The following is a 20,614-nucleotide window of genomic DNA, read 5'->3' as shown; positions in this document are numbered from 1 at the left end:
GGCCCGCTAGGGGGGGAGTATGTGGATGACTCCGTGATCGGTTCCGGCGGCACAGCGCTCAGAGGCCACAGTTAGTTTACGGCTTGGATTGGTGCACCCGCCGCACGCGCTGGGCCAAGGGTAGTTATCATTGCTGCGGAGAAAACTCCAAAGATGGCGGTAGTTGTATTATCATCATCATAGCAGCTGCATTTGGTAAACTTGGCTCCGATTTGTCATTGGCCATGTAGCTTGCCATCGTATCGGTCGCATTTATGGAGGTTTCTCACAGCGCTAGTAAAACAGTCTATTGTGAGGCAGTACTACCGCCGTGAATTGTACAATGAAAAGTGAAAATGGTACGTGCTAACCGATACGTCCGCAATAAGCTGCTACGGTTTATGCGGATGCGAAATGCATTATGTTGAATAGGCACCAAGTAGGCGACTTGACTTTACTACTTTAAAACGAAACTACTGATAAAGTGGGTAAGTTTTAACGAGGCTTTACTGTACTTTAACTGTTATAGTTTTCCCGCGCTACTTCAGAATTGCTGCGTAATCAAGGTTCGCATTGAAAAAAACTTGAGACTAATGATGTGGCACTTTTAAGTACAAATTTTTGCCATTGTTATTTTTTTTATAGAGCATCACCAGGGAACAGTGACCTTGACTGGTGTAAATTGTGAACTACCTTTGAGGATAAATTTTTAGCGGCGACTGCTGCTGCTACAAAGATTGTACAAGTATTGTAAGAAATAAATTAGTGTTTCCCATGCGATTCTTCGTGTTTGATGCTTGCAGTCAGAAGCTAACAGATGTGCACTAGATTCAGAGTGCGTGCTGAATTTTAATGGCAATGTGAGCAATATCCACAGCCAGTAGTAGCATTTGTGGCATCCAAGAAGCTGCTGAAAAATACTACCTGCATAAGCCGCAAGCTCAGTGCTTGTAACAGGGTATCAAGGGCGTCAAGAAATCATGCGGAAACACAAAGGCACAGGAAGGGCTGTTTCAAATAAAAAGATAATCAAGCCAAACAATTTTCACCTGGTGGCAGGATGCGCTGCTTCACTGGTGTCTTGGCCTGCTTGACAATCTCCTTGAGGAGCTTCCTCTCCTGTTCCCCAACCATCGAGACTGACCTGCAAGTGACCAATATGCTTGTTCAAGCCAAAATATAGTCTGACATTTCCTAATCTTGGACAAAGATAGTTCTTCTCTCCAGAAAAATAAACTGACTGTGAAAAATACACCTAAAAAGATTTCAATACTTGTGACTTAACTATTTTTCTCAACATTACATACTCCTTTACTTCTTCAGTTAAAGGCAGGTATGCATATTATGGTAAAAAAAGTTTTGCCACCTGGACCCAGTCCAGCACTGACTCCAAAGAAGCTCATGCATCAACAACCTTGCCTAGCAAATTAAACTTTTGGTATGTATTCAAAGCATGGTTGTGAGGCTGCACTAAAATTTACACCTTCTTTTCGCAAATACATGTCTTGGGCCTGAACATTGAAATAAACATGACGTTTGCAAGCCACAAATGTGTGTCACAATAAAAAAAAGAGAACAGTGTCACATACCGCCCACTCTTTCCAGCACGAGCTGTACGGCCCACACGGTGCACATAGTGCTGAACCGTATGGGGTAGTGTAAAGTTGATTACCTGCATTAAAGAAAAACAGTGGCATAAATTGACTGCAAGGAATCGTGCAACTGCAGATCTGCGCTGAACCAATTATACAACCAAAACATACAACCAGTTATGCTTAACATTCGAGAATAATATAAGAAAACATTAAGAACCAATAAGATTCAGCTACAGTGCTGATGCAGGCAGTAATACTACACTCTGTATACTTGCAACGCATCCATAGTAAACCAACACAGTCTTCCAATTTACAGTAAACCAATGAGCCCTCATGACATGCACAACTATTCAAGGTGCTATCTCCTTTTCATCGGCTGCTAAGTAAACAGCTGTCGCGCATTAGTGGGTTTCCACCGCTTCGAAAATTGGGCTCTTCCCTCGTTTTGTGCATCCAGCTCATACTCAGCGTGATAGAAAATGCAGTTTTGGCACTGACAGCTCTTACAACATCTTCACTTTCTGCATTCGATAAGCCTGAAAGCAGCCCATACCGTTTTGACATCCTTGATGTCAAGGCCACGCGCAACCAGATCAGTGGTGACAAGCACATCCACCTCCATCTCCTTAAAGCGGTGCAGGGCCTCAAGGCGCTGTGACTGGTTGAGGTTGCCATGCAACTCATCCACTCGAGCCCCCAGTAGGCCCAGCAGAATACGCAGCCGGTGGGCGAGCTTCTTTGTTTGCACAAACACAATGGTGTGGTCGTGGAATGTCCGCAACACCAGTGCTGAAAGGAAAATGAAGAGCGGATGGGTAAATGTCTGCTGCTATAGTCAGTTATTTACATTAAACTCACAAACAAAATACCTATGAGTGCCATACAACAGGTCACTCTGTATGAAAGTAATAGCAGCTTTAAAAACAAACAAACATACCAAGATTGAAAATCTTCACTGCTTCAGAAGGAAAAATATTTTCGATGTTATCAACAAACTTTGGACAGCTAAGTTAGCAGTAAACTGACTGAGTATACCGAATATGTCAAAACATGTGCACTCAAGCTCTGTCAAGCCACCATCACAGCTAGCTTCAGGGAAAGCCTGGCTATCTGCGGCATCAGCAATGATGTCCTTGCCTAGAGGCTTCTCTGTGGTCTTAACATCACCTGCAGAGAGACACAGTCACTAATTGTTGTCCTATCATAAATGGCTCCAGAAAATTCAAATACAGTACAACCTCGTTAATTCGAAGTCATCGGGACCGCGAGAAATCTTCGAATTAAGCGGGTTTTCGAATTAACCGAACACACCAAGAAATAAGACTTAGGCAAAAAAATTTGTTGCAGGAACGTGTTACCTTTATTCGGCATATTTTGAATTACTACTGAAAGTAATCAGAGATGCTGGTTTGCCGCGTCCGGTAGTTTGCGGCTCCTAAGGTCATGCTCTCGAGTTGGTCAAATAGACGAAACATCTCTGAACTTCCACCGCGGCACTCAACAAAACTGCGGATAACGTTCAGCGATCCGATAACTTCACCAAGAGCAGGTGCTCGGGGAGGCTCGTCGGTGTCGTCGTCGCTATCGTCGCTGTCATCGCGCATGTTCGTACCAGCAGTGATCTCACTCTCCAAGTCAGAGTAGCCAGTCTGCTCTTCGCTCTCAATGTTGATATACTCGGCGAAGCCGACTGTGTCGAGCCGACTGCGATAACGTCGAGAGGGGCACGCCATGCCTTTTGGCCAACTCGGTCTTCGAACAAGCGCTCTAGACTGCTTCCTGGATCAAGCAGAACTTCTGCTGCAACGTTAAAGTCTTGTACTTTGGCATTTCTGCACTGCTACGGTCACAAAGCTAGCACTTCTGCACAGTCCCGCCCAAAAAAACGGCACAGTAGCCGACCCCTAACCACAGCGCACAACACAAAGAAATGGCGCAGGCGAGACCGGCGCGGCGGTGGTGGTGGCGTACTTGCAGCGTCGGAGGCACGGGGGAAGAGTGGGCGAAGCACACCAAGGGATGGAGTGGGGGCGAGGTCACGTGATAAAAACCGGTATGCCCGCCGTGTTGCAGTGAAGCACGTCTTCTCCTCTGCAGGCGCGTGTTTCGGCGGTGCGCGAGGCGCACTGTGGACCGATTTTTGTGCAGAGAGTGCTCCGGCTGGGGCGCTTCGCCTATAAATCATCACCATTACTATGTGGCTTTGCCTCGCGGCTCCGTAGGGCCATCGTTTCGCCGGGTTTGCGGCGAAACATGGATCAGGCATTGCCGCATAGCAGTCCAAATTTTCGAATTAACCGGGCTGACGCAGGCCGCCTGTTCGAATTATCCGGCCAAATTTACATTGGAAAATACGGGACCGCAGAAAACCTTCGAATTATCCGGGATTTCGAATTAACCGAGTTCGAATTATCGAGGTTGTACTGTAGGTGGTTCCACAAACCATCAAGAATCCCTAAACTCGTGTCAGAAGCAGTTCTCGATGATTTTGTTTTTGATGCCATTTCATGATCCAATCAACATAAAAAATCATGACATTGAGAATGAAGACAATCTCTTGCTTCCTGTTCATGCCTGAATAATAAACATTTAGAAACTACACATAACCCACCACCTAAATACCTTCACCGTATGTACTAGTGCCCCCAAAATAAGCTCGAGCCCAGTGTGAAAAAAGTGCTTTCTTTTATCCAGGCTGCTGATGAGGCGAACACCAAAGTATCAAGCTGAACATTCGAGTGACCCACATGCACCCAAGCTATACACGTGCGCACCCGCTAGCAGGGTGCTCTGCAAAAAGAAATTTTGTTTGGTTGAGTGCTCTGTTTTATTTTGGGGGCACTAGTACATATCCAATGCCCCAAGTGGCAGGTTTTGTACCTTGACCCTAATATCACTTCTTTAAGGTGGTATAGATATAGTGAAATCAAGAGGAAGAACTGATTTTACTCTTTTTGTGATTGCTCATGATGCCAAAACCCCATTATCTGGAGTACTCTCAAGCTGGTACACACAAATATGCCACAACGAACAAAACATATAGATGACTTAAAAAACGTGACTGAAGAAGAAAATTTGATGCAGGATCAAAAACGAATGCTGACAGATAGGTTTCGGTGTTCATGAACAAAGTATTTCCAAAAATCTGTGACTTGAGTTTTTTTTTGTTTCCAAAGTAACGCCCTGGAGACATTTATGCATATTTGCATAATACACATACAGTAAAACCTCGATAACTCGAATAAGTGCAATTCGAAATTCTGGATGATTCGAAGAATTTCTGCAGTCCCCATAATTTCTAATGTGACTTCAACTGCGCAATTCGAAGTGGCGGCCTGCACCAGCCCTGTTAATTCGAAGGTTTTCGGTGCTTAGCTGCATTGCTCAATCCCAATTTCGAATAAAATCAATGAAGCGACGGCATCTCTGAGCCACGAAGTGGTACCCCAAAGCGATGCTTATCCTTGATATGCTGCAGCACCCCAACCCGAGAGCTCCCAGCACAGAAAAACACTCTGTGGTATGGCTTGCTGACCGCCAAAGCATGCCCCTGCAGAAGTGGAGACGTGCTTCATTGCAACGCAGTCGTGGATACTCCTGGCGTTTTAAGGCACGACCGAACTGGAGGCAACGAACCCTGCACGCACTCTTCATCCCTCTTCTTCCTGGCCGTGGCGAAGGCAGCGTATAGACCGTTTTATCATGGGCGCTGCCATTTTGTGTATGTGGCGCTATCTAGCGGCCGAGTTATGAACAACCGCCATGCTGGTATGTGGGGTTCCATCCGCGGAACAGGCGACAAGTAGCGGAAATTGGCATTTTGGAGCTTTCGCGTGCAAATTTTCGCTTTCTGAAAGTACCTAGCTGAAAGAATAAAAAAGGTTTTCAGTAACAGAGAAGCCATTCAGTCAAAAATGACAAAAAATTATGCTCCTGATCAGGTCGGCTGAAGGCTACAAGCCTGATTACAATTAGTGTGTAACTTTTATGTGGCACAGAGAGGCGGCGGCGCACCACTGGCAGTGATGGCAGCTTTCGATCTACTTTTTATTCTTAAATGATTTCTAGAGACAGCTTACCGTAACAGTTTGAGGAAAGAAAGAAAGCGAATGTAGCCGTTTCATGTCACGTTTAAGAGCAATGCTAATCGCGCTAGATTAGTTGGGTCAACCGATCCTTCATATACTCTTTACTGCTTGAGCGGCTACTGCGGAAGTTCCCACACCTCCACTGGGGTTCTATTCTTAAGTATCCATTATCCATTTCGGATCCATTTACTCTACCCTGGCTACTTTTGTTGGGTGACAATCAGGCAGGGTGTTCAAGCGTCCACTACTAGGCAATCGGATTTCAGCATTGCCTACATGACTCGACCACCTGTTTGCCGGTATGTGCGGGGAGTGGCGATGACTTGTCAACAGCGGAAGCTGCTATCCTGCAATTTCTCCGACTGGGCGTTAGTTGCGTTTGTCTGATGCTACCGTCATGCTGACATTAAAATACAAGATAAAATGGACAAATGATACCTATGGAATAGGGACCTTAAATTATGTCCCATAATGACCTCATCGAAAGTTGCTTTTGTTAACAATTATATAGTCCATTTTTCGTCGCAAGGTTTGCTTACTGCAAGCAATCGCTGCTATTCCTATGATCATATGTCCATTTATTATCGGCAGCAAAATCTTACGAGATGCGTGTTTAAAAGAAAAATATTTTAGCGCTGTTTCACTTAATAATTTGACAACCAATTTATTAGCATATCGTTGTCTTCAAGTGGGACAGGTTCTTTCATACTTGCAGTAACCTCAGATGACTGAATCGAAATAGTTCTTCTTTACCTGGCGGCATCTCGTAAATATTTGCCGCAAGGAATATCATCCGCTTGTTGCCCAAAGTCGGCCGCTGTTGCACGGGTATTCAGTTTTTCCGGTCCCTACTCTACAAACACAGTGTTTGGAACTCGCACGAAAGGCTGCCAAAGCGAAACATTTTCGGTTGTGGCTTGGAGTTCAGAAGCTGCTCGTCTTCGCCCAACTGAGTGAGTTGCAAGTGGAACAGTGTAGAGCAACACACGCGCATACCACCACTGTTAATCTTTTATCTTCTGTTAATCATCTCCTTTTGGTTGTTATTTTTTTTTGTTAACGCAAACAACTGAGTAAAAAAAAAAAAAGATTACGTTAACCGCGGCAGCTCTTAGCAGCTAAACTGCGGCCGGCCGAAATGAAGCGATCAGGGAAATGAAGGAAAGAAAGGGGCGAAAGAAGAAAGAACAGGGAAAGAAAGCACATCGCTCACATCAGCTAATCGGCTTAGATATTTTGCGGCTATTCAACACACTCTGTGTGCAAAAGACTGCAACGTGTGCCCTTTCTCTGTAGAATGTCCTGCCGCCTCCGCTGCTATCCCCGCGTCCCCACATACCAGACAGGAGGAGCCGCGCAGCGCGTTCTGGTTCAAGGCTATTTTTCTCCTCGCCGCGAAAACGGTCTATAGCGGGGACGCTGGCATCAAAGCACCTCCCACTTATAGCAGCAGGGTTAGAGGGTTAACGGGCAGCTCGATTACCGCAATTATTTGCGTAATGGACCCACTCGCATAATAACCCCACCCCCTACTTTTGCTGCTCTAGAAAACAAAAATGCAGATAAACAAGAATTCGACTTTAGCCCGTCCCTCTGTTCCGCGCCGTTGTCGACGGGGTCCACAGAGCATTTCTTGGCAGTGCGCCAAGATGCTGTGCAGGGATAACATCACGGCACGTTTATGTTTTGATGTTAACTCCTGCAGAAGGGGGCGGGGTCTTTCTTGAAGCGACATGCTCGGCCACATCATCATTGGAACGCGTGATAGCAGCAAACGCCGCTTTGAGCAGAACGATAGTAAAAAGCCAGCACCATAATTGCGGCTGACCACGTGCTTTCGTTGAGGATTGATGAATGGAAGGATGAGGGGGTAGGGGCATGCCTCTTGCAATTAATTTTTTTTGGGCAAGATTTTTTGCGGTGTTCGGTTAATATAAAACGCCGGTTAATTTGAACTCTTTTCTCAGTCCCAATGGCTTTGAATAACAGAGGTTTTACTGCATTCACTGCAATGGCTACCAAAACGCTTTTTTATTCCCCGCATGCAATATAAGAGTGCCCATGAGGATACACTGTGACCTGCTATAATGTACTGACTACTGGAGTGCAAAAATTTATTCATGAGGGACGGGGGGTGGTCGAGAGGATGATTGCAGTGCTTAATATGGTTTGCTAATGGGGGATAGAAAATAATTCACTGCGGCGTAAATTTTTTTTTGTCACAGCATTTGTTGTAGCAGGGTTGGACTGTATTAATACAGCACAGCCAACAGTCACAGCAGTACAGATCATGATAGTCACCAAGTGTGCACGCTGTTATAGCCGCTGCAAAACTGTTTTCAATACACTGCACTTCTGGTTGGCGTGCACAATGCAAAGCCGGCAAGGAGTAAAGAAGGAGACTGCTGCTTATCTGCTCTCTTCTTTCTCTCCTATAATTTTCCACTTCTGAAAATAATGTGGGTACACCAGTGTTCTACTGATACCGCAACTTGATGCACCACTTATAACAGGCACGCAAGCCAGCACTGCTTTTAAGCTGCATAACAGTTGATTGGATTTTTTAATGCTTCAAAGAGACAGCAGGAACTCTTAGTACACCTCACAGTCGTGCCACACCGGCCGAAGTGACCCTCTGCAGTTCATCAGCAGTGAATAACCACAAAATGATGCTAGATGCCAACATCATGTTTCTATTCAATGCACATTGTACGGTGCCGCAAACGCACTAATACAAAATACTGCGCCAGCCCCAGACTACAGGGATGGATCAGGTGTCCCACCTTCTTTTTCAACTGGCAGCTACTCACCAGCAAGGATTGCCTCTCGATCTCCTTCTCTTTGAGGCCGGATACGAATGAACTCTTGCCTAAGGTTCAGTGCCACGTCAGTGTTATTGTTGAGGAACAGCTTGACTGGTTTCTGGAGTGACACAGCAGCCAGGTCTTTCACCTGCATTCCAGACATCAGAGATATACTTTAGCCAGCATTGCTACGAGCATTTTTTCCACAAAACTTCGTAGAATTTAAAAGTTCCAGTAGATAAGACAAAAGAAGATTTTCTAAACGCATCCGTTAATCTTGACAAATCCATTTCTGACCGTAATTTCTCTTTTTCATTGCATCAAACCATAAAATGAACACCGAAGCCTACCAGCAGCACTCTCTTCAGTGTCACTCATTTGGCTCAGTAGCAATATCACCATAAAGAAAAGCTGACACAACTCTCCATCATAATTATTTAAAGTATAAATAATTTCTACAGCGCTCCGTTGGTCTAACAACCAATCAGACTCTTGACCATTGTTCAAACGCAACAAACTGAATTTATTCCAAATTAGGCTCAAATGGTCACAAACAACTACCGGGTGCGTCATAATTACTGTCACACACTTTGATCCACAACTATTCCTCCTAATATAAATATTTTTTAACATCGTTCTCACTAATATTTCTTTACACCATTTCAAGTGCTTGGGCTGTGTTTTATGCTTGTGTTTACATTTTTCAAGTCTGGGCATGCCCTAGCCAGCATCGGCCCGCAATCTTGTCGCTGAGGAATGCTGGACACACGCCTTCTGAGATAGCCGAACTTCTCAAAATTCACTGCAAGATTGTTCATCGAGCTTTGCAGCGTGGCACACTTCAGGACCGACCCCGCAGTGGTCATTCTGTCACGGTGGCCACTCCTCGCCTTAAAAAAGTGGAAAAAAAAAAAAAAGAATTGAATAGCAGCCACGGAGGAGCATGAGAAGTCGGGCCTAAGAGCTGAATGTGTCTGCCACGAGACGAATTTTTCGACGAGAGCAAAATATGTTCCCCTACAAGCTGCAGAAAAGAAATGGTCTGACAGAAGCACAGAGAGAGAGGAAAGACTTTAAAGGCCCACTGTCCACCCTCCGGTCGAAAATATTTTCTTCCCCGGTGACTGTGAGACTTCGCCCCTGGAACGCAAGGCCGCAAAATGTTTTTGAAAAGAGTAACTAATAACGCAGTTACAGCCACCGCAATCACCCGATTCTATCCTGCCTCTCTCCTTCCGTTCCCTCGCAAAGGTTTTTCACTCTCCTGCCCGAGGTCGTCTAGCCTCCGCAATACAAATTCCCCTTCCTCCTCCGCGTTTGGCGGGAGGTGGGGCGTGGCTATTTGCGAGCGCGAAAAAAAAAAAAAAAACGGTCGAGGGAGCGCGCGCCGCTGGATTCAGTCTGGCCGTGGCGAGGGAAAAGCGCGCTGCGAGCGGTAGACACCCATCCTTCTCCCGTCATTCAGCGAGACGGACCAATGGACGTCGTTCCTGATACGTACGTCGTTATCGGGGCCCATCGGGCCAGCGCAGGAAGCGGTGAAGCTGGCTTCTCAAAGGAGAGCATGAGGGAGCTTTGAATTGTATTTTCGATGCTTTGCGGTGCGCGTGTCGCTGTAGAATTTTGCACAGACTATCTCCGGTACCTGATCGAAACACTGGGCTCTTTTTCTTAAAAGGGCCTTCCCTGGACAGTGGCCCTTTAAAAATGCCGGCTGCTGTTGGCGTGGGCCGCAAAGGGGGAGCACATGATGACCGTCTTCACCGATGAGAACATTTTCACGGTGGACACACATCAGAACACCCAGAACTCACGTGTACTTGCTTGACACCGCAACTTGCTGATTCAGCTAGCCGTAAAATTTTGCGAAACTCCCATTTGGCACCTGTGATGGTTTTGGCAGGGGAATCTGCCACTGGACACACTCCTCTTGTTTTTGTGCCAAAACGAACAGAGTGGCACAGACACACACCTTAAGAAAATTCTTGACTCTCAACTGCTGCCTTTGACTCAGACCTACTTTGGCGAACAGTCTTGGACTCTGCAGCAAGACGGCGCCCCAGCGCAAAGTGTCGAACTCACACGCCTGATTTCTTTCTGGCTGAAAAATAACCGGCTAACTCGCCTGACCTAAACCCCATGGATTTCTGCACATGAGCTATCTTCCAAGAGAAGGCCTGCACTCTTCAGCGCACCACCGTTGCAATATAAGTATCTCGGCGTATATTTCACCTCTAACCTTACGTGGACGAGACAAGTTGAGCATATTACATCGAAAGCCTGCAGAATGTTTAATTTTTTAAAGCGTAATTTCAGCAAAGCGCAGTCAAATGTCAAGCAGCTCCTGTATTTCACTTACATAAGGCCAATTCTTGAATATGCATGCCCTGTATGGGATCCCCAGTTTATTTACTTATCAGACATGCTCGAACGCGTCCAAAATAATGCTGCCAGATTTGTGTCTAACAATTATAATTTTTCATCTAGTGTCACGTCTATTAAACATCATCTTGGTTGGGAATCTTTAGCTCACCGCAGAAAACATTTCAGACTGCAGATCATGTATCGCATTTATTTTGGAAGGTTCAGCATTGAAAAAGACCGGTACCTGCTTCAACCTCACTTTTTGTCTAGACGACTTGATCATCAGTGGAAGATCCGCGAAATAAAATGCCGGACAGATGTGTATAAAACCTAGTTTTTTCCACTGACGATCAATGAGTGGAACCGGCTGCCAGCTGGCATCACTGAGTGTTGCACTGAAAATTTATTTCGGGCCTTTTTTATCGGATGTGTAATGTGGCGCCTAGTTCTCTTGCGTGTGTTTCCTTCATTACTTTGTTTTTGAGTGTTTTCATCACTTTGTTCGTCGCGCAGTTGCCCTCTTTAGATGCACGTTTTTCATTCTGCATTATCACTTGTGTCGTGTTATTTTCTTCATTTTTATGTATTTTATCACTGGCGTTCCTAGCAAGATTACTTGTCATCTCCCCCCCTGCAATAATGCCTTCGGGCGCTGCAGGAACTTGTAATAAATAAATAAATAAATAGAAACATCGCTAGAGTGAGAATGAAAAAAACATTCCACAGGGTACGCCGCAGGCTGCAATTAAAGCATGCCCAGAACCCTTAAGGGCCATGATAATGGCCAAAAGCAACCATATTGAATAAAATGTAAGTTGCATTCCTAAGGTATAAGAAAAATGCTGTGCAAATATTTGTGAGATTTGTTCACTCTCAGCCAATATATGGGCCATAACTCCCGTGACAGTATTTAAGGCGCACCTGGTACTACACACCATAATAAAAGCTGCAACAATTACACACATAGTGGCAGGCCTCTGTTTTTGCCCTTTGCTAAGACTAAACACAAACACACCGAGTATGATTAAACAAAAATGACGAAGTCCCCTACTTTTCTTCAGTTTCCACTCTTATCACTCATGATGCTGCACTTTTCGTGGGCTAATACATAAAACAAAGAAGCCTTCTGGCACTGCAACCGTGCTCATGCATAAAAATGAATATGCTTTAGTGCAAAATATAACCACTACACCTCCTCTGTCATGGTGGCTGAAAATAGCATTGTCTGCCTCGTTGGAGCACATTGTCTGATGATCTCCTTCATCTGGGATGCAAAAGTTTCATCCAGCATCCTGCAAATAAAGCCGAAAGCAAAAAAACACAATGTGACAGCAAGCAAGTGCCTCAATGAGATGAACTGGCTGAGAAACTGCAAAACGGAGCCTATACATGCTAAATGCCTGGCCATCAAGGCAAAATATGATTTAAGCCTTGGCTGTTAAAATTTAAGCCCTGTAATGCCGCTTCTTTTCTGAGGTATCGAAAAACACTTGAGATGGAAAAAGTACTCACAGTTGCAAAGCAATCTCACTACAGCTGTACTAAAGGTAACCTGCTAAGCGAGCGCATGAAAGCATGCTTGTACACCTGCCAAATTTTTTAACAATATCAAGCGTTGCGTCTCTAACTGCAGCATGTAGTATGCTTCTCTCAGCTTTGCAGGCTAATCATTTGTACAGAAATTTAACGCAAGGCGTAGTAACAAATGGCCACATTACTATAATAACAAATTAGGATGGGCGTTCGCTTGAATCTGTCCGAATTAACTAAAAATCACCATCCTTTGCCACGACAAAGAGACAATTCAAGCAGCATATGCAGTAGCAGTTGCTATCCATTTCGCTTCATTTGGGTAAAGGATCGGTATAAAACTGGAAGTGCCTGCGAATTTACTTTGGTAAGTTACTTTAGGATAGATGCTCCACAAGAACCATTGCAATGTATGCTGCTTGTTTGTTTAGATCGCACCAGACGATGCGAATTTTAGGTTATTTTTTAGTGAATCAGGCAAGTAGCATGTTATATGAAAAACAGGCACATTTAAGTACCACGTCATGCATTAAATTATAGCACGAATTAGCAAGCGATGTAGCCGAGAGAAGCATTCTACGTGTTGCATTTAGAGAAACAACGCTTAATATTGTTAAAAATTGGGCGGGTGTACATCTCAAGTGCACTGTCTCTAGAAAAATGTTTGAGTCACAGATGCAGTAAAAGAATAGAACATTATCATTATCCTGAGGTCTAACAGATGAGAAAACTCAGTTATTCAAAGTTACTCTTAATATGCTGTCATTTTGGAGTAGTGCAAAAAAAAAAAAAAAAAGAATAAAAATAAAAAATAAAAAAAATAAATAAAGGGTCAGAAGATTAACATGTTACATGCGTTGTGTTGTCTCTCAATGCACAGTACTGTCCCAAAATGGGCTGTGCAGGCTGGAATGTGATAACTCCACTGCAGATGTGCTCTACAAATGTAGGCAGTCCACCCGTGAAACTGTTACACCTCTTAAAAGCTGATCCTCCCGAAAAGGCAAAAGGGAGCAAGAAAGCTTTCAGTATCTATACGAGCATGTGGCTCCTGAAAGGTGAAGCAAGATGACCATTCCTAACCATGACCCAGTTCCTTTGCCTTGAAAATAATGTCTCTCTTGCTTGTTCCCCTTTTGTTTGAGCACCAAAGTATACAGTCGAACCCGGATATATCGAACTCGAAGGGGATCGCGAAATAGTTCGATATATCGATAATTCGATATACAAAAATCGGCTTGTGACGGCACTTACAATGCGAAAAAACAATACCGTATTTGTCGCGTAATCAACCCACTCGCATAATGAACCCACCCTCCACTTTTGCACCTGAGTATTAGAAAAAAACAAAAACAAAAGCGTTAAGGCCAGCTCGCTCACATGCAAGCGACTGAGCGATCTCAGCGACGAGCGGCAGCGACAGAGCGAAAATTTTCAAACTTGTTGGAATCGCCACTCAAGCCACCGCGGCAGCTCAAAACAAGGTTTCTGTGTCGCCGCGGCGGCAGAAATCGCGAACATTTTCGCTTGCATGTCGATGGCGCGCGTCAGTCCGTTTCGGTCATCTCATCCACAGCTCATTGGCAGCGTGCCAAGATGCTGCGCAGCGATAACGTCGGCGCGCGTTTATCTTTTGATAGCTCCTGCGGTGGCGGGGAGCGAACTTGGCAGAGTGCCCGTGATGGCTTGATTGCGCAAGCCTGGTTTAATTTATCACGCCGCGCTTGGGGCGGGCGTGATAAATCGCAGCAGCTGACCGCGTGCTTTCGCCGATTCATACATGCAAGGATAAACGATAAAAAAAAAAAAAAAAAACCTGGCGCTTCTTAACGTCCGCAGGCGCCATAGCCACGTCCGCACGCAGAGGGTTCGCAACACATGCTGGAAAAAGCGTCCGACATCTGTCTGAAAACGGGCTGAGCTGGCTTGGTGCATGCGTTGCGCGTGCTGAAGGAGAGAGATAGCTCATCAAAAGAATGGGCACACCCACGCACATGGCTTGCAAACGTCATGTGTTGGCGCGCGGGAAACGACAACTGTAGATGCGCGCGCCTTTGGGGAATGGGCGTGGCGCTTCCCAGACCAGCCGTTGCCGAACTGTTCCTTCTCACTCCTTCCGCGCGTGGCTTGAAAATGTCACGCAGCAAACGGCCAAGGGTAAAGCCGCGTTCAGACTACGTGCGCAACGCACGTATCGTTCGTAAGGATCGTAAGCGTAAGCGCAAAAAACGTAACGTGTCTGTTCAGACTGCTGTCGTATTGAGCGTAAAATGCGCAACGTACGCAGCCAGCGTGGGCGTAAATGTCGGAGGACCCGCGACTTTTACGACTAGTACAGATACGTCTGTTACGCGCGACCAATGCGCACAGCCGTTTCGGTTTTCCCTTTCCGGTCACGGGGCTTCCGGTCCTCCCAGATTTCGCGCGCAAACCACTAGTAGGCGACATCATCCAACACTCCTACTCCGCTGCAGTGTCTCGGCTCGCCGTTGTTATTGGTGTTGTGTCGGTGATTGTGTCTGTGTCGGTGATTGTGTCTGTCCGCAGCTTGATCATGTGCAGTGCGGAATCTTCGCTGTGGAATTAGCAGCCTCTCATAAAAAAAGTTCGGCAGAGGCCGGCTCTCTACTACGAGTAGCTGAAATCGCACAGAGAGAAGTGCAAAACGATGCCTGGCTGCAAATTGCCAGTGCGCTGAGTCAAAGTAGTAAGTGGTTTATCAATCCGTTTTTTCATGCGCGAACAAGCTCTCAACAAGCAAATGCTTCCTAGTTTAGAAAAGTGAGGCTATGGAGGCGGGGGATGCCCGCTTCATCCGCGTGCATTCTCGCAGCCCATCGGCTCCGTTGACAAGTGAGGAAACAGTTGGCCTGCAGCGAAAGGCCGCGATGCGGGGCGACGTTGCGGTCGGGCCGCAGAAGGGAGCTGGTGCGGACTCGTCGAAGTTTGAAAGAAGCTCATCGTAAAAGAGAAAAAGAAAACAGCATTTTCTGAGGGGGGACGAGGTTCCGCGGACGTTTCCGTGTCTGCCGCGCGCCCCGGCTCATTGTTTGGAGTCAGTAGTACGGCCTTTGAGTCACCGCCCCGGCCCGTCTCCAAAATCGCTCCGGGGCACTGGTAAAATCGCAAGCAGGGATGCAGGCGGACCGTACGCCTGGTTTGGTGCGAGAGAGTGCGATCACGGGACACCGAGCAGGAGTGCGCGATACGTCGACAATGAGAACGGGCGCATGAAGAAATGTGCGAAGGAGTGAGCGGTGCGTCAGCACGGTGAGCGGACGTTTGAAAACTGTGTGCGAACGTGCGTGTGTGAAACGAAGTGTATTTGTAATCTAATTGTCAATTGTTAATATACCCATTGTTCTTTTTCGTATTTTATTTGTGTGTCCAGTCTTTTCTTTCACATCTCATTTTGAGCTTGAAGAGCCCAGACCTCTGCTATCAGCTGCTTGCTAACCGGCGCCATGTTGAGAGCGCTGATTGGCCGGTCGTAAAGAACGCATCTTACCGAACGGCCCAGTGTGAACATGCGCGGTCGCAAGCTACGTAAACGGCAGTTCCAGCCACTATGCGCACTGCGATAAATACGATACTTACGACGGATGCGCACGTAGTCTGAACGCGGCTTAATGCGATCGTCTTTGGGGAAGGCACACTTTCCAGTGCGTGGTGCGGAGTTCGATATATCGAACGACCGATGAATTTGAGTTCGATATATGACGTGGCTTTCCTATACTTTTACATGGGATTTTCAAGGGGATATTTCGTGAGTTCAATATAACCAAAATTCGATATATCCGGGTTCGATATAACCGGGTTCGATTGTAACTGATACCTACTGTCATCTTCAAAACTGGTGCCAGCACCTAGATGCTACCAAGCCTGCCTACTGTAGCAATATTAAACCAGGCGTTCGTGAAGCTCTGGGCCTGGATAAGCTCAATCCGTCATGAGGTTCCCTAGCGAGCACAAATATTTGTGCTATGGCAGCTAAAATCACATCCCCAAGCTTTTTTCCTACCATAACATTCTTATAAGAAACACCTGTGTCCCTTGAAAATTCCTCACACAATCAAGCTCAGATACACTGAAGCTGGAAATTTTGAACCATTAGATATCCTGAACACACAGATTATCCCGCTGAAATTACTGAGTAAAAGTAGTACCGAGCTCATATTTCATCAGTCGTTTTATATATCAATTGGTGCACTCTGCTCGAGCACATGGCGCCAATTCCTAAAGACTTTCTTTGATGACTTATTGCCTGGAGACAGGTCAGCTGCGCAGCCTTAATGCTGGCAGTGCCAAGACTGAAACTGTGTGACAAGGTGAATGTGGGCTGTGCAGGGCGGCCTTTGGTCCTTTGTATCCTATCTGTGCTCCACATTTTGCTCTGCAGTGAAGATAGCCCAACGAAGGCCTATCCACGACCTTCGCTTTGCTGCCAGAGTGCTACAGAAACCAACTGTGCCATACATTCAATGAGCGCTTATTATATTTAGAGTGTGCCAAAGAATTAGACATCGTATTATAGGTAGTAACTAGTTCCAAAGCACCGACTACTATAGCATCAATGTGAGGGAGATTATAAGCCTGGCAATGCTCAGCAAGCAGTGTGCTGCACGAAACATGTCACTAGCATGTAGAGCACTGCATTTTTATTTCTAGGTTAAAAATAAGCTTATCTATTGACACTTTTCATGTGTCATATTATTTCGCGATCCCCTTTGAGCTAGATATATAAGGGGGTTGACTGAAAACGAAACCACTTGCTGTAAGGTTCATGCACCTCAAAATGCTCATACAAATGATTAAAATGACAGCAAATGACTAAGGTGTTCCCCAGAAAGAAAATGTCCTGCAAAGTGGCTTCTGGCTTCTCACTTATCAGCTTCATCCAAGATGAGCACTTCAATGTTCCGGAGGTCGAAGCCCGGTGTGTTTTCCAGGTGGTCAATGAGACGACCCGGGGTGGCAATGATGATGTCTGGCACCTTACGCAGTGCAGCTTCCTGGGCCTTCAGGTCCAGACCACCTGTAAGGGAAGAAACACTGGAGTAGGGGCTCTCAAAGTGCATTCCACTGAGCTCTTGTTTTCCTTGGAGTGCTTCTGGGTTCCCTGAGCATGTAAAGCCATGTATGCCTCAACCACCACGTTTTCTTACTCACTTTATTTTAGGCCACACATGCCCATTTCAATATACAGCCAGACAGCATTGATTGAATTTGGGCATTTTTCGAGGTTAGCAAATTGGTCAGCCCTTTCTAGCAAGCTAGCTAGGCAGAAAGAGACCAAAACAAACATGCAGAGCTCCTCAACACATTTTGATGGCTGCTGCAGTTCTGCGAAGATAGAAAGATTGGAAACCTCTGTTCAAGTAACGCCAAAATGTGATTTCAGCTATTCACCACACCTGGCCCTATTACAAGTAAATGACAGTAATATAGGAGACCACCTGTACATGGCACCTGTCTACCAGTTACCAGCATAGCTGCAAGCTCGAAAGTGAAGCCATGTTTTTAATAAAGGTTACAGTGTACCTAGAGATATGACATAATAGAGCTCTTGACACGAGTCGAGATTACACTTGTGGAACTCTGCTGCAGGCTTTGGTGGCAGATGCCTAAAATTAAAACTAAATGAAGGAAGGGGAGAAGTCATAGGGCACTTGGATGAAGCTTACCGGCAGACAGGGTGATCATCACATCTGTGAACTGAGCCAGCTGGAGGCTGACCTGGTAGACTTGCACAGCCAGCTCTCGGGTGGGCACGACCACCAACACTCTAGTCACTAAGTCCTGCTTGGGTCGAAAAAGAAGCCGCTCAAGCACGGGCAGCATGAAGGCCGCAGTTTTACCTGTGTAAAACAAGCCCCACCATATATTACATGATAGTGTGCAGTAGTTATTTTTCAAGAGATCTAAAAGGTACAGCACATTATTGCTCAATTTGAAAGAATGCAAGCAACTAACAGAAAAAACCTCTTCACAATATGTTTAAGAACACACCCTATTTCAAGCCATCAATATCACTTAAGTTATACGTGTCATGACAAAGAGACTTTTTAAGCATCACATCTCAAACACTCAAAGCATTTTCATAAGAATGAAGTATCAGGTAAGAGTGCACTCAACTAAGTTACATCTAACAGCATCTCACCTGTTCCTGTTGCAGCACAAGCATAGATGTCTCTGCCTAACAGCGCCATAGGTATTGTAGATGCTTGGATAGGTGTCGGATAGATGAAGTTCATTGCAGTCAATGCCTGGGATGACAAAAGGAAATGGTCATTCTTGTCACAATTATTCTCCTGTTAACAATTAAGTGCCAGCCGAGCTTTTGCTGTCAATCAAACGGAGTAACGGCACCAATGAGAAATTTTAGTTAGGGTCATACCTTTAGTAGAGGCCTGGATAAGTTCATCTGTTGAAAGGAGACATCTCCATCGCCAAAAAATGCTTTTGTCACATCGTCCTCTTCCTCTTCCGCATCCTGGTTAGCGCACCACACAAAGGAACCAGGCGTTACCAATAATGATAATGTGGCAAAGCTGCACTCTGCTTTCTAAACTGGACGGAACAGAAGTATACTTATGCACACACTAAAGAAAATGTTGATAGCCCTACCTAAAGTCTATGAGAACAAGCACACAGCGATAGAAAGTTAGAAATGTACAGCGAATGAGCCCAAAACTCTATTCAGGCTAGTTCAGCTGGACATGATAGCAGCTGTACCTTACCAATAAAAACATATTGAGTAGGAACTTGGAGGCTAATGCAAAGGACCAAACTTAAATTGAGGACAGTGCAGCAAGCTATGGAAAGAAAAATGATGCACAATGTTAAGAAAGAAGAAGAAAGCAGAATGAGTAGGGGAACGAACACCATAGTTGGAATAATGGTTGGTTGGTTGGTTAATGGGGTTCCAATTAATTCCAACCACCTGGGGTTCTTTAATGTGCAGATATCACATAGTACACAGATGCCGGGTGTTTCACCTCCACTGCAAAATAGCTGCTGTGGCAAGGATCAAATCCAGGCTCAGTAGTATATTACCCTAACCATAGGTTAAGCAGAATTATATGGTAAACTGATCAAGCAAAGAAGTCTGGTTTGCATCAGCCATTAAACTAATGCAACATTCTTCAAGTACATTGAAGGCACAATTTAAAATCTGTGCTACCTACCAGAAAAGAACACAAAACATGAAAGCTGCTTCAAACGTTTGTTGCATGCAACCTAACATCACTGCAGAAATTATAACAGTTTGAAAAATTTCAGCCTGGCTAATTGCATATACTTGATGTATACCATACTTTCGCAAATTTAAGCACCCCCATCCCCCTTTTTTTTTGCAACGAAGAGGGCAAAGAACGCGCATCCAAGGCGAACAAGCACACTTGCTCACTCTGTCGTTGAACCAAAGCTTTCAGAATCCTGAGGTGGCACGGTGTCCACAGTGTCATCTCCAGCTTCATGCACTGCTGTGTTCCAACTCTACCTGACACCACTGGCCGAAAGTGACCTCGACAACTCTATCACCGTGATGTTGCATGGGCCTGTTATCAGCGGCGCTCGGCAGGTTTCACGGGCATAGCAGATGCCCATTGCTTTGGTTGGCGTCAGTTGTTCGAGAGCCGTAATGGAGGTCGGGACGAGTTTATAGAGGGCTGCCTACAGCTTGAAGTTTAGACAAATTGTAATCGAGTCTGTCAAATTTGATTGCCACATTTCGCGCTCTTTTCATCAAGATATCACCACAAAAAGAAGGCGAGGTGGAGTTCTAAGCACCCCCCCCCCCCTTCTATGGGCATCATGATCATGAAAAAAGGGAGGCGCTTAGAATCAAGTAAATACAGTAGTTCTCTGTGCACAGCACTCAGAAAAAAATTAAACTACTAGCATGTTTTGATTGCTTTTGCGTCAAATGCTACATAGACATTCCACTAGCGTAAAAGAAGAAATGGGGAATTATTATTGTTTTTGCATGGAACACAAAATTTAAGCACATTATGCTCTTTTAGCATAGTAAGCTTTTTCTAAAGCTCGAAGGTCGTGAGCAGTTCAACCTGCATACAGAATGGCCTAACTACCTAGTATGCGACATCACCAAACAGCCATGCAGTAATCGTTATTTCCATGTGGTCATTAATAATCTAGAGACTGCAGCTCAGCAAGGTATTCCCACCAATCTTTGGCTAATTTAAATGCATGCGTTTAGAGAGCTTTGTGACCACGTATTAGACATGAACAC

The 20,614-nt window shown here is 45.4% G+C and overlaps 1 protein-coding gene across 1 annotated transcript in view; it reads right to left on the bottom strand.

Annotated features, from left to right (window-relative positions):
* The window catches only part of Rs1 (Dead-box helicase Rs1), a 48,179-nt gene that overhangs the window by 16,510 nt on the left and 11,055 nt on the right, over positions 1-20,614 (bottom strand). The window contains exons 5-13 of the mRNA XM_084593886.1: positions 18,758-18,853; positions 18,521-18,626; positions 18,045-18,218; positions 17,245-17,395; positions 12,023-12,122; positions 8,473-8,614; positions 2,128-2,363; positions 1,569-1,651; positions 1,029-1,123 (exon numbers count right to left, since the gene is read on the bottom strand). Of these exons, the coding sequence (XP_084450012.1) occupies positions 1,029-1,123; positions 1,569-1,651; positions 2,128-2,363; positions 8,473-8,614; positions 12,023-12,122; positions 17,245-17,395; positions 18,045-18,218; positions 18,521-18,626; positions 18,758-18,853 (1,183 nt within the window). The remainder of the gene's footprint in view (positions 1-1,028; positions 1,124-1,568; positions 1,652-2,127; positions 2,364-8,472; positions 8,615-12,022; positions 12,123-17,244; positions 17,396-18,044; positions 18,219-18,520; positions 18,627-18,757; positions 18,854-20,614) is intronic.

Source organism: Amblyomma maculatum, chromosome 2 (genome assembly GCF_055883805.1).
Source record: "Amblyomma maculatum isolate TAMU_Amacu chromosome 2, ASM5588380v1, whole genome shotgun sequence".
NCBI classification, from domain to species: domain Eukaryota; kingdom Metazoa; phylum Arthropoda; class Arachnida; order Ixodida; family Ixodidae; genus Amblyomma; species Amblyomma maculatum.
The sequence above is the reverse complement of the archived record's forward strand: the minus strand, read 5'-3'. Positions and strand labels throughout refer to the sequence as shown.